This window comes from Cyprinus carpio, chromosome A3, assembly GCF_018340385.1.
Source record: "Cyprinus carpio isolate SPL01 chromosome A3, ASM1834038v1, whole genome shotgun sequence".
Lineage (NCBI taxonomy): Eukaryota > Metazoa > Chordata > Actinopteri > Cypriniformes > Cyprinidae > Cyprinus > Cyprinus carpio.
In genome coordinates this window covers 20,111,444-20,124,537 of record NC_056574.1, presented here as the reverse complement: position 1 = coordinate 20,124,537, position 13,094 = coordinate 20,111,444, and the positions used below count along the sequence as shown (strand labels likewise).

General features: G+C 34.9%; 1 protein-coding gene across 6 annotated transcripts in view; it reads left to right on the top strand.

Moving 5' to 3' along the window:
• Nucleotides 1-13,094, top strand: part of LOC109049737 (syntaxin-binding protein 4-like) — a 39,594-nt gene that overhangs the window by 8,616 nt on the left and 17,884 nt on the right. For 3 of the 6 annotated variants that reach the window (XR_006154574.1, XM_042722417.1, XM_042722406.1), the window contains exons 1-6: nucleotides 671-821; nucleotides 2,554-2,627; nucleotides 5,565-5,660; nucleotides 8,106-8,175; nucleotides 8,341-8,415; nucleotides 11,975-12,054. Coding sequence is in view for 5 of the 6 variants with exons in the window: in XM_042722417.1 (XP_042578351.1) it covers nucleotides 751-821; nucleotides 2,554-2,627; nucleotides 5,565-5,660; nucleotides 8,106-8,175; nucleotides 8,341-8,415; nucleotides 11,975-12,054 (466 nt within the window). In the remaining variant the exon portion in view is untranslated. Of the gene's footprint in view, nucleotides 1-670; nucleotides 822-867; nucleotides 1,078-2,553; nucleotides 2,628-5,564; nucleotides 5,661-8,105; nucleotides 8,176-8,340; nucleotides 8,416-11,974; nucleotides 12,055-13,094 lie in introns of those variants that run through there. The other 3 variants (XM_042722431.1, XM_042722421.1, XM_042722423.1) reach the window with 2 other exon arrangements.

Genomic DNA, 13,094 nt, shown 5'->3' with positions numbered 1-13,094 from the left:
GTTTCCCGTTTTTCCCTTTTTTTCCCTGACTCATAAAATAACTACAGTGGCAGTGTGATTCCACATCATCAGGAAGTTAAAAAATCACAGCCATCCTTCAGTATATCATAAAAAGTAAAAATATGCTATACTATCTGAACAGATTTTTACCAATGACATTTGTTGGTTGATTTAGTCATATAAAATATTGTTCACTTAAATTACCACATGCATCACATTTTAGATTACCCAACAACATTTTTTTATTGAATTTATTGCATCACATTTAATCCACTAAACTGTGGGCTTCATCATGATGTGTTTCAGTGGTATTATCATATCCTGTGTCTTGTTTGAAGACCCAAGAGATTAGCTTGTCAGTTTTAATTCCCATATCAGGTTTGATCTGATGCAAATTACTTTTCAATATTTCTATACTACAGTTCAGCCTGACGTCCTTGAAAGACCTCTTGGATTGAAATAGCTTAATGTCATCAACACTTTGTATATCATACCACTTTTAAGCCTTTAAAATCCTTTCATAAATGTAGCCTAAATGTTTGGCTTTCTGGCATAATGGCAAAAAATATCTATATCAAAAACACTCCCCCTCATTTCTGTTGCATAAGATTTAATCTGTGGTCAAAATTGGTGATGTTTAGGACCATCTGTATTAGAGGGCTGTAGCAGTGAATCATGTGGCTCGCGCTGTAGCGGACCTCCGCGAGGCGCTGATCACGAGAGTAATGGGCGCACGGTACACGTCGCTGGATGCGCAAAAATCTCTTGAAAAAAATGCCTACATTTTCGGTCATGTACAAGGGAGCTGTCATGATTAGCAGGTAAAAACCTTTGTTTTGTAATTTTGTGGTAGTTGAGCGGCATCATGTCTCTTTTGTCCATCTCATTAGCTCCAGTGAGCAATAAGCGCTTGAGCAGTCTCGAGAAGCGTCGACATAACGCGCGTCTTCACTTTGTCCGGTACTGACGGTTTTGGGGACTTTTGGGTACTTTGTGGTAGCTGAGCTGTGTTCAGGTGTGTCCTCAAAAAAGCGTGCTCGCGGACTTTCTAAAGTAACTGGCGAGAGAATGGGAAACGTGAGTAAAATGTGCTGAACGTCGGTTTCTTCACCATTCGTTCTTATATATTAATTGCATTGACTGCAGTTATAGTGTGGAAAGGGCGTTTCATTTCATTTGTACGCTATGCTTTGAAGAATCCACAACACTGTACAGGATGTAGCCTACTATTAATGTGCTCAAATCACCCGGAGATTATAATGTATTTATGCGTATACTCACTAAATATATTCATGCATACCTCATGGAATTCATAAAACTTTGTTACATGCTTTTTAGTTTGTTTGTTTTTGTTTTAGTTTTCAAACTTTTTGATGACAAGAACCCACCCAAAATGATGATCCATTTGCAAGGGTCCCACTTTGTAAAATATAAAGGCAGCTGGACATTTTCATGTGCAAAGACAATATATGTGAGAATTATATTAAGCATGATATTTAGGATGTGTTTTTTTTTGCAAAATTAAATAATTGCTTAAATATCTCCATTAATCTAAAAACAAAAATAAATCATCTGGAGAATAGTTGTGATATTTGGGAATATTGAGAATATTTTGTTAAGGTGACAGTGTGTTAATGTTAACATAATTCAGTTACATTAAAACTGATTTGTATAGTGCTTTTACAGTATTGAAAACATCACAAGTGAGCAAAAAAAAAAAAAAAAAAAAAAAGATACAAAACAAGTAAATTTTCTTGAACTTATGTATAAACATTTGATGTACTCTCAGAAACCCATTTTTTGTTTGTTTGTTTGTTTGTTTTTTCTTATTAGAATAAAATAACGATGATTAGTCCTAGGATTTTTTTGAATAAAAATAATATAACATATGGTAAATGTGATAAATGATTGCATTAAACATATTTAATTCATATGTTTGAATTACTGCATTAACCATTTCATTAATATCAGAAGTAGCTAGGTTAACTTTAACAGCCCTAAAATGGTGTAGTGCTGGTAAGTTACAACAAAATGCCCTGAATGTCAGAGACTTCATTATATTCATCGCTACAACTGCATGAAAACAGTGTTTCCACTGCCAAAAGGATTGGGTTCTTTAATGAATTAGTTTAACTTAATCACACACAGATTCTGAGTTCATGAAATAAAGAGTCCATTTTAGGAGCCTAAAAAAACAGGACATTCATGCTAAATAATTTATTCTGACTCCCCACTGGAAAGAACTGGGCTTGATACTAATAACAGTTCACAGACACAGCGAGTACAGCAAATTCACCCCACACATAAACTCAGTGTTTCTTTTTTTTGTTTGTCTTTTTTTGTCTTTTTTTTAACAATATTCGGATAAGAATTGAGTCAGCAGCTTTAAATTTACCAGAATTTAGAGAGAAGTTTTTAACAAAAAACAACAACAACCAAAAATGATAGGACCTTGTTAATATCTCTGAATCTAACAAGTCTCACTATGTTACTGCGTTGTTTTTGCATGTTTTAACATGTATGAAATGCTGCTTTTTTCTTTGTCCTGCACAGGACACTGATGGGTCCGCATGGAGTAGATCGAGCAGTGCATTCCATGGAGTTTACAGATTGTGAGAATGGATTAGGTAAGTGCCTCATAACATATTCATTTCATAGTACATTTGTGTGTTTATATAATTTACATCAGAACACTCTAGAAGTCATATTTTTTAATAAATGCTTTCATAGAAGGCTGCGGATTGAGACTGAAGGGTAAATAAGACTTATTCAAGACATAAGAAAGGTATGGAGCAGCACATCTTCTAGTCAATTTTAATGAGGCCTATTGTACAGCACGCGTCTCTGATCTCTAATGACCACGGGGAAGTGAAATAGGGTGTATGGTGGAGTCTTGGAGCGAAGCTATGGGATAGGTTTAGGGTACGGTTGTTTTCCAGTCTTTCAAGTCTTGTGCTGTCTTTGTTATATTTATTCCGCAGCCTGATCTCCCTCTTCACAAAAGATCAAAAACATTATTTGAAGGCAGCTCTAAGCTCCTTAAACCTGTCCTTCTTACATCCCAACTTGCACAGTCAACAGTCCATTGTGTTACAAGACGATTCTGTTTTAGGAGACATTTTCATGAATACAGACTCAGGAAGTGGTGCTCTGGATAAGATAAATTAAATATTTTACAACACATATTTGCAGTGCTATCATTTACAGACTTAAGTGTGACACTGTCATAAGCATTCAAGGGTTTTTCCAAGACACAGTCCTTACTTTGCATTTATTTTTGAGTTATAAGAAATTTTTTGAGTTTGAGTTTAGTTCAGAACACACTTTGTGGATAACCGGTTTGCTGTTCTTCTCATAAAAGTGTTTTCAAGATTTATCTTGAAGTGAATCTATTAATGTGCAATGTCAGCTTAAAACTCAATTAGTACCAATACATTGTCCGTCTATAAATACAAGCCTGAAGCAAAAAGAGGATATTTATTATTCCATGAGTGTGACTAAACTGTGTGACCAAAAGCGAATCTAAAGCATCTGTACTATCCATCAAGGGAAGTGTCTTTTAGCATGTATTATGCTTCTGAACTGCCTGCAAATGAATCTTCCACAGGTTTGGGTATGAAAGATGCTCATCTAATTAAAGGCTTTCATGTTTTGGTGGTGTCTAAGCTCGTTCCTGCTGTTTCAACAATTAATGGCCTGACAACATTGATTTGCAGTTACTCTCTCAAAAAAGAAGGGATCTGCCATCCTTTCACATTGGCGTCTAGGCAATGCATTTATTCAATATAATTTTTTTTTTGATGAGCCATAAGTTTATCTATTTTTTATAACATGTTATTGATCTTACTGTGAACAAATTCATTTATGCATATATTGTTTATTTTGACCACATACCTGGTTCATTGGGTGATTTTTTTTCTATCAACATATTTTAGGCGTCTCCAATCATTTTGCCTGCTTAAAACCCGCCCCTTTCTTACAGTCAACCTCAAGCTCACATTCAAATCTTCCTCCTTCCAGTCAACAACCGATGCATAGTACCAAATCCCCGCCCTTTATTTTCACTTGGATGTAAGACACAATATGGAAGAAAAGCTCTCACGTGCAATATGTGAGTTTTTATTAGGCTGCTGGTATGACCGAAGTCTTCATCTCATGTGAGTGCACATGATTTTAAAATGTATTTCAAAGGTACTATTCATTTTTGGTCAAGGTAAAACTTTCTTTTAAGATACTTTTAACCTCAATACCTTTAACCTCAGTGATGTGAAACAGGATTGTGTGTTTAACGAACTTAGTAATCGATTCAGTGCAGCACAGAGTTTACATCACTGGAAGAAGATCATTCTGTCACCACACAGGGAGATTTACAGAAGCTTTACGGAGTTGCTGTGGCCTCCTGAAATCCAATAAACTCATTTCACTCTACTTGATGACGTCGGGGGGATGCAGATTTCACGGCATATACCTGAAGCTCTGAAAGTCCTATGTGTGTTATACTTAAAAGTAATACTGACCCAAGTCAGCTGTAAATCTTTACTTTAGCGAGACTCAATTGAACATAAGCTGTTTAAGTCCTCTGTTATCAGAATTGAAATCAGACACAAATGGGAACAAACATTCAGCAGCTGGGGTGCAGTATTTATCATATTTACATTAGGATTAGTTTCCTTACCAAAGTGACAAATAATATAATGTACACTACCGTTCAAATGTTTTAGGGTAAAGTAAAAACAGTATTATATTAGAATTTAAAATAACTATTTTCTATTTTAATATAATTTAAAACATCATTTATTCCTGTGATATGTTACTCCATGCTTCAGTTTCACATGATTCTTCAGAAATTAATCTAATAATCTGATTTGATGCTCAAGAAATGTTTCTCATTATTATCAATGTTGAAAACAGTTGTACTGCTTAATTCTTTTGTGGAAACCATAGGATTTTTTATGAATAAAATGTTCAAAACAATTGCATTTATTAGAAATATAAATCTTTAGTAACATTATAAATATTTTTACTGTCACCTTTGCATCATTGCCGAATAAAAGTATTAATATCTTTCTCTTTTTTTAATCATACTGACCCCCATTATGAACTTTTGAATGATAGTGTATGTTACAATCTGCACATTACACACAATATGCTGAATGTTTTTTTTAACTATTAAAACAGCTTTGGGTTTCTAAATGGGAACAAATGAGAGTTGAAGCTCTTTCAGCAGGCATCAGGTAAAGCTGTCTATTGTTCATGGTAAACATTAAGTCTGCTTTATTTCCTCTTGTTTAGATAGAAAAAGGATGAATCACAGTCTGTTTTGTCAGAAAACAATAGTGAATGTTCAGATCTCTCACCTGTGTTCAAATTCTCAGTGCATACTGGCAATGTAGTGGCATTGATTTGGCAATGAAATTGGTCATGCAGCCTGTTGTAAAGAACTGCGATATGATTTCTGTGTTTTGCTTACATTTATTTGACTGAAAAATACAATATCAACAACTAAACAAAAGCATGGAAGAAAAATATCTTACTTTGAGTGAATCATGCTTTGTCTCTTCTTGGAATCAAAGTGATCGGTGGTGTGAAAGAACTAACAGGAGAGGAATATGGCGTTTATGTGAAGAGGATCTTACCTGGTGGCCTTGCTTCCAGTGATGGTAAGTTTTCTCAAAAAAGTTTTTTTTTTTTTTAAATCACAGTTTGCCTTAACATTTGTCCAGATGGTCTCCTAAAACATCAGTTTGTCTAAACATCCATTTATAGTCTCTCAGACACAGCTGAAAAAGATATAGCTCAGACAAGTGTGAATTTCCATGCTGGTCCAGGCTAGTTTATGCTGGTTTGGTGCTGGTCTAGCTGTTAGACTAGCAAAATCACATTGTTACCAGCCAAACGTAGCTGATGAGGCTAGTCATCCAGCATGGGAAGTTGAAATCTGCTCTTACCAGTGAGTTTAATTAAATTGCTTTGATCCCCATATATTCAGATTTTTTTGCTAATAAACAAAATTTATCAATCTTGTTATTATCAATCAAAGCATCTACTGTATTAGAGATAAACTTTAGATTTACACTGTTAATATAGTCACATATGCTGTATATATAATAGCCACAGAAATTGAACTTCAGAAATTTTTAACACACATTAAGAAAGGAAACTGTGTCAGTGCAGCTGTTCACATTTCTGCAAAACAGATTGTCTGTCTCACTGCGTATACCTCTGCTTAAGTCTCTCACGTGTGAGGGGGAGTTTAGCGTCATCCCTGTGCTTAGAGTTAATGCCCCTGACGGACTGGAATTAGAGTCTGCCTCCCATTCTGCTGCTGCCGAGCACGGGGTATACGGGAGCTTATACGGGCACATGCGCTCTGAGGGGGCTTTGCTTGTTTTTATTCATGCTCACATGATTGCTGTCAGCTCACCATTCAAGAGAAATCAGCAAGCTTCCTGGCTGATTTCTTTGGTTTGGCGGAAAGACAAATCACAGTACCTATAATCCAGGTTGTGTGTAAAATCTGACACTGGAAAAGTGATATTTGACTGAAGTGAGGTGAGTAGGACATAGGTGACCCCTTTGAGAATTTATAGCTTGTTCCTTTCCGGATTTCATTTGTTCTGACAAGATATCTCTGAAGTGATGGTAGAAGGGGTCGAGAAGATGTAACCCTGACCTATATTTGAGAGAGATGTTTTTAATATGCCCTACAAGAACTGTAGAGGAAAAAGTCACTCTACAGTTCCTGTCACTCTACAGGAATAAAAACAGGAAAAAAAAAAGATTGAGGGCTGTATGCTGTCTCTTCTACTGCTACAGTTTACTAAAACACATGAGGAGTCGCTAAATTATGTCAAAAGAATTGCAGTTCACATCACAGTCACCTTGCAATTACTTTAGCATGACAAAAATATCTATTTCATTTATTTAGGTTATCAGCATTAGCTCTTTATGTTCTTAGTTCTTAAATTCTTCATTTTTGACTCCTTTAATGTACTACAGAGAACAGATTTAATGACTACATATATTACCGTTCAACAGTTTGGGGTTGGTAAGATTTTTTTAAATGTTGTTGATAGAGGCCTTTTATGCTCAACAAGGCTGCATTTATTTAATTTAAAAATTGCATTCCCATTTTCTCAGTTAGCAAAAGAAAAACTCTATGATAGTGTTATCTTGACTTTCAAAAAAAAGGAAAATATAGAGACTGATAACGGCAGTCAGTAGTGAGAACAATGTCAAATTTACCATCACTCCCATAGACCCTGTTTTAGAAAAACCCTCGCATTAGCGTTAATTCATTTTTTGTAATTTGATGCAAAGGTAATATAATACATGCTAGTATAGTGCTATAAATGTACAAACATTAAAAATTTAAGATGCTGATGACTGTTGAAACGCATCATCATAGTCTTGTGAAAAAGGTCTATTGTGAAATATTGTTACAATTTAAAATAACCATTTCTATTTTAATATATTTTAAAATGTAATTTATTCCTGTGATGGCAAAGTTGATTTTTTAGCAGCCATTACTCCAATCTTCAGTGTCACATGATCCTTCAGAAATCATTCTAATATGTTTATCTCTTATTATTTTTAATGGTGAAAAGCAGTTGTGCTGCTGTTTTTACTGTCAGTTTTGATCAATTAAATGCATCCTTGCTGAATAAAATTCTTAATTTCTTCTGAAAAATATCTGACCGACCCACTGAACTTTTGAATGGTAGTCTGTCTTTATATTGCAAAAAGTATGAAGAATAATATGGAACAGTACATTCACATGTGGTCTCTGCGTCAGTGCTTGATGTAGAGTGTCAGAAGCTTGGTGCTGACTCGACTGTCATAGTGACAGCATTGGCACTTGAAAAGTTAAATGTTTTTGAACTTCTGCCATGAGCAACGCCAGTGGCGCGATAAAATGGATCCACAATTCAATTCGGCAATGCATGACGTCACCCATTCAAAGTAAATGAGAAGTGTTAACGTCGATGCCCTGTGTGAATGCACAACAATACTATGTAGTATGTAATAGTAATATATTTGTCAAGTCATTTCATAGGTTTTTATTTATGGTCTTTATGGTTTTTATTTTATTAATGCTTTATTAGGAAACCTGCAGCCTGGAGACCAGATCTTAGAGGTGAATGGTGAAAGCTTGATTGGCGTGACAAGTGAACGGTACATAGCTTGCTCTCTTGGTTTTTTCTTTGTTTTGGGTTTAATTTATTTTTCTATTTTGCTCATATGAACTCTGTGATGACTTTCTACCTCCAAAATTAGCACCTTTTCATTCTTTTATCACCTTTAATACACTTAATGTATGATACTGTTGTTTGATTGCAGAGCGGTGGACATTCTTAGAGCAGCATCCTCAACCAATCACATGCGCCTTCTCATAGCCAGAGATGAGGAAGCCAGGTAAGCCACTGATCTATTCATTATAACATCAGCCCTGAAGATCACAAATGTCATTTCAATTCAGACATTAAAAATTGTTGATTTTAAAAGCAGCTTCCAAAGGAAAAAACAAAAAAACATTTGAACATTAAATTATCAAAGCACGTTGAGCACAGTAGCCACAATTATAAAATATACAGTACCATTTAAAAGTTTGGGGTCAGCAACATTTTTTTAAAGAAATTAATACATTTATTCAGCAAGGATGCTATTATGAGCAGCAAATCAGCATATTAGAATGATTTCATGTGACACTGAAGACTGGAGTAATGATGCTGATGTCAGCTTTGTCATCACAGGAATAAATTACATTTTAAAAGAAAAAATTAAAAACAGTTATTTTGAATTGTAGAACATAATATTTACCAATATTACTGTTTTAACTGTATTTTGGATCAAATAAATTCAGGCTTGATGAGCATGAGAGAGCTTGGAGAGCATTAAAAAATCAGACAGACCCCAAATCGTTGAACAGTAGTGTGTGTATGTTAAAAATATTTACAAATTAATAATTAAAATTCATAATTATTAAAAAAGTAATTATTACTAAAGATTTAACCTTTTAAGCAAACCAAAGAGTTGCTTTTTTTTGTCTGACTCTTCTGCTTATAGCCCCTTTCACTGCCAACCTGCCACAGTGACATTTAACCAAACACTTGCCATCACTTAAACACTCTGATCCACTGATATTGATCTATGGATGTCTGACCTGAGTATCTTTCATTTAAATGTCCACCCCTTAGAAGACATGTTAAATAATTCAATGAAAGATGAATAATTTTGTTCATAAACTAGATCTGACTGAGTATTGGCAGTGCATGTGAGTCTCTTGGCGTGCTATTCAAAGACAAGCTTTGGGCCCGCAGGGCTCCCATACTGCCTCTCTCCACTGTTAACTTCACTCACTAGAAAAAAAACTATTGATGGAAAAACAACATTTCTGCTCATGGAAATGCTAGTGACTTTTTCACTCTTTAAAACTTTAGTTAAATTAGGTCTTTTGTTTTTTTAAGTAATGAGCAATATTCTTTTTTTCAGGCATAAGCATTTATAATTCTCTCATTTTACTCACATTTTTCATGTACATGTGAAATTTTTCCTATTCTAGTTTAATATACACAGACAATTATAAGGAAGCCATTCACAGGTTGATTTCCTGAAGAAACTAAAACACCATGATTCTGGACACTTTATAAACAATATTTTCATTTATTTGAAATAGAAATCTTTGGTAACATTATAACAGCTGTACTGTCAAGTTTTATCTATTTAATGCATCTTTGATGAATAAAAGTATACATTTATTTAAGAAAACCACACTGACCTCAAACTTGATTATAATATTGTACATTCTTAGTGTATGTACTAATGCTCTGAGGTGGAAAGAGTACAAAATTATAGTTGAAGTAATTTTGTCATTCATTAATGTAATGCTACACTAAAAGGTTAAAAATCTTTAAAAAAGTAAAAAGTAACTTCTAAAATTACTCACAGTTAAATGTAACCTTTACATTTTAACAGTGGCAAGGCAAAAATGGGGACATCCAAGGTGTCATACTCAGTTCACTGTAGGGCCAAAGTTTGCACAGTTTAGATATAACTTGTAAATAAAACACAGGAAAATCTAATCATTTTTACAAGAAAATACATGATATGTTCTGGTCAGGGTTAGAACTAAATGTTCAGGAACTGTTTACATGGGATATGTCTATTAATCTCACTTTTTTTGCAAATATTTATTGAAAATAAATAGCAATTTCTGAGCGAAAATCTTTTTCAACATACACTCATTTTTCCAGTGCACTTTAAATGTTGTGATCGGAATTGGCTTTTTATTTATTTATTTACACACTGTTTAGTGCAGGACAAGAACACCTGTTCACCTGCAATACAATGCAGCATCGTTTTGATATACAAAACATAAAAATGTCTGTTCATGCAGCATCAAGTTCCAATGAGTGAGTACGCCGCTAGAATAAAAGGATATTCCAGAGTTTGGTAAGATTTGTTTTTTTTTTATATCAGTGGCATGACCGTGGTGTACTTTTGAACTTTATATACGGACATACTGGCAGGAGATTCAGTCCCATGGGTCTGTACTGGCAGCAGTTTGCATGAATGAATAAAGAACCGTGCATTGCGTGCATGGAGATACGGAGGGAGCAAGAGTGAGGGAGAAAGAGAACAGACTCACAGTTTAAGCCATGATGAGATGAGTACTTGTGTCTCCATGCTTTAATCTGCGTTCTGCCCTTAACCAATGCACACTGAAGGGATTACGCCTCTCCCTCCATTCAGAGACCTCCGCTGCCTTCACCCGCATATCAACAACCTGGAAGTCTTCAGGGACCGAAAGACTGAGTGCAGCATTTCTGGGCTTTTTGTTTGTGTGTTTTTATGAGGAAGACAGTTTAGAATGTGTATGTTTATTGAGGCGGTTTATTGAGACAATGCTCAAGCCTTTTAGAGTCAGCTCCTTACCATATGCATTACAACCTTGTCTGACCTCCCTCCCTTTAATCCGCACTGATAACAGGTCCTGAGGACGGAGCAAAAGGAGGAAAAAGCTCTTTTTACATTGCATCATGTACTTCGAAAGCTGTCACTTTGAGTTCACCTAGATATTTTGGGCTTAGAATAAATCGTCTCTGGTATGGAGGAACACAGAGATCTATGGGTCTACAGTTATTATTAAAGGCTTGGCTGTCCTTATATAGTCTTCTCAATCGACAAAGTCACTTTGCATTGTAGTTAAAAGAAGCAAAGGTCTGCTTAGATTTGCATATTTCTTTGGAGTCTTTCAGGGACACCTGCATGTAGGTAAAGATGCCAGTGGCCGAGGCTGTGCACCAGTGCGTAATGGACACATGTCCATTTGAGTCCAGTGACAGCACATTTCTCTTGACCTATATTTGACACTCAAGAGGTGTCTAGGGGAAAATGGACTGAGATGGAGGGGAATATTTAAATAGACTTTAGATGGGGCCCAGCCCAACTAAAGGAAACTAAAGAGAACTCAGCATGTTTATTTTTACTCAGTAGACTGATCACAAAATCCACTGACATTGCCTTATATTTCAGTAACAGTACAATGATTTGGTAGGATCAGTTGTTTTCCGGTAACAAACATTTACTGGAAAAGCTGGTTATCTCTCTCTCTCTCTAATATATATATATATATATATTTCATGATTTTTATTTAATTTTAAACTTTTATGAAAATATTCTGCCACATATATAAGATATATGTGTATTCAGGTATCTAGAGGGTCATATCTGCTTAGAGCATAGTTGGATTGTGTACATAACATTCCTGAGTCTTTCACAAACGAATTAACTGACGGGATATTATTTTGGAATAGTGCAAGCTATTCTTACATAATCTGAGCGCAGTAAGAACTGTTGTGTCATTTAGGTGTCTAAACGTATTTGGGTTATTTTTGTATGATGTTATTGAAGGTTTACATTTTTTTTCTTGGTTGGTTACATTATTTTTATTTCCACTTTTGTCTATATGTAGGCAAGAATTTGCAGAGCTCCTTGAAAAATACGGCTCAAATGGCAGCACAGGATCTACCAGGAATTCACCTATTCAGCATAGTATGTTTCTATTTTTCAGTCATTGTCTAGTTTAAAATACAAGAATATACACATTTTAAAGGCATAGTAGTGCCTTCTGTAAATTCTTTTATTTCTGTGCACAGGTGTGCTAGAATGTCTCTTTCCTAACCTCACTACTTCCCTGACATAACAAAGGTTATGAAATGCTGATTCATGCAATATGATCCTCACAACTGGCTAACAAACAGGAGAAGGAGAGGAAGAAAACTCTTCGTCATCATCTCTTTTTAATGTCTACAGTTTTACTCTTTCTCAAATATGAATGTAAAACAATATACATAAATACAAACTGTGTTTTCGAAAAGCGATCTCTTATTTAAGACTCAAGTCAATTATAATTATAATGTTTAGGGGAGAAACAAATCAGCCCTTGAAAATGGGTTAAGACAGCTCATTTGTCTATTATGCAATCCTGAACATCTGTTTCTGCCGGAGGAAAGACACTCCACAGAAAAAGCTGTTGAGAACAGAGCGTGTGCTCATGCACTGACTGCTCAGTCTGATCCCTGCTCTCCCCTCAGTGTAGAATATTCTAATGATGTAACTTGCTTTAAGCACAGCAAATAGTTTCATCTGAGACTTTAATTTAAAAGTGCAAATGAGACAGAGCTTAGGTCCGAAGTATTTGTCTGGACATTTTCTTTGACAATACCACAAACTTCAGTTTGCAAACTTTAAACTCATGACTTTTAATGAACATTACAGCTTCTCTTGATTTCAGCACACCTTTTTACATACACTACCATTCAAAAGTTTGAATTGTTCAAATAACTGTTTTCTGTTTTCCACTAATATGTCATTTATTCATTTGATAGCAAAGCTCAAGAAATATTCCTTATTATTATCAATGTTGAAAGCAGATGTGCTGCTTCATATTTTTATGGAAACTGACACTTTTTTTCCAGGATTCTTTGATGAATATTAAGTTAAAAATAACAAAATTTTATTGAAATAGAAAATTTGATAACATTATACATTTCATTATTGTAATCTTTGATCAATTAAATGCATCCTTGTGC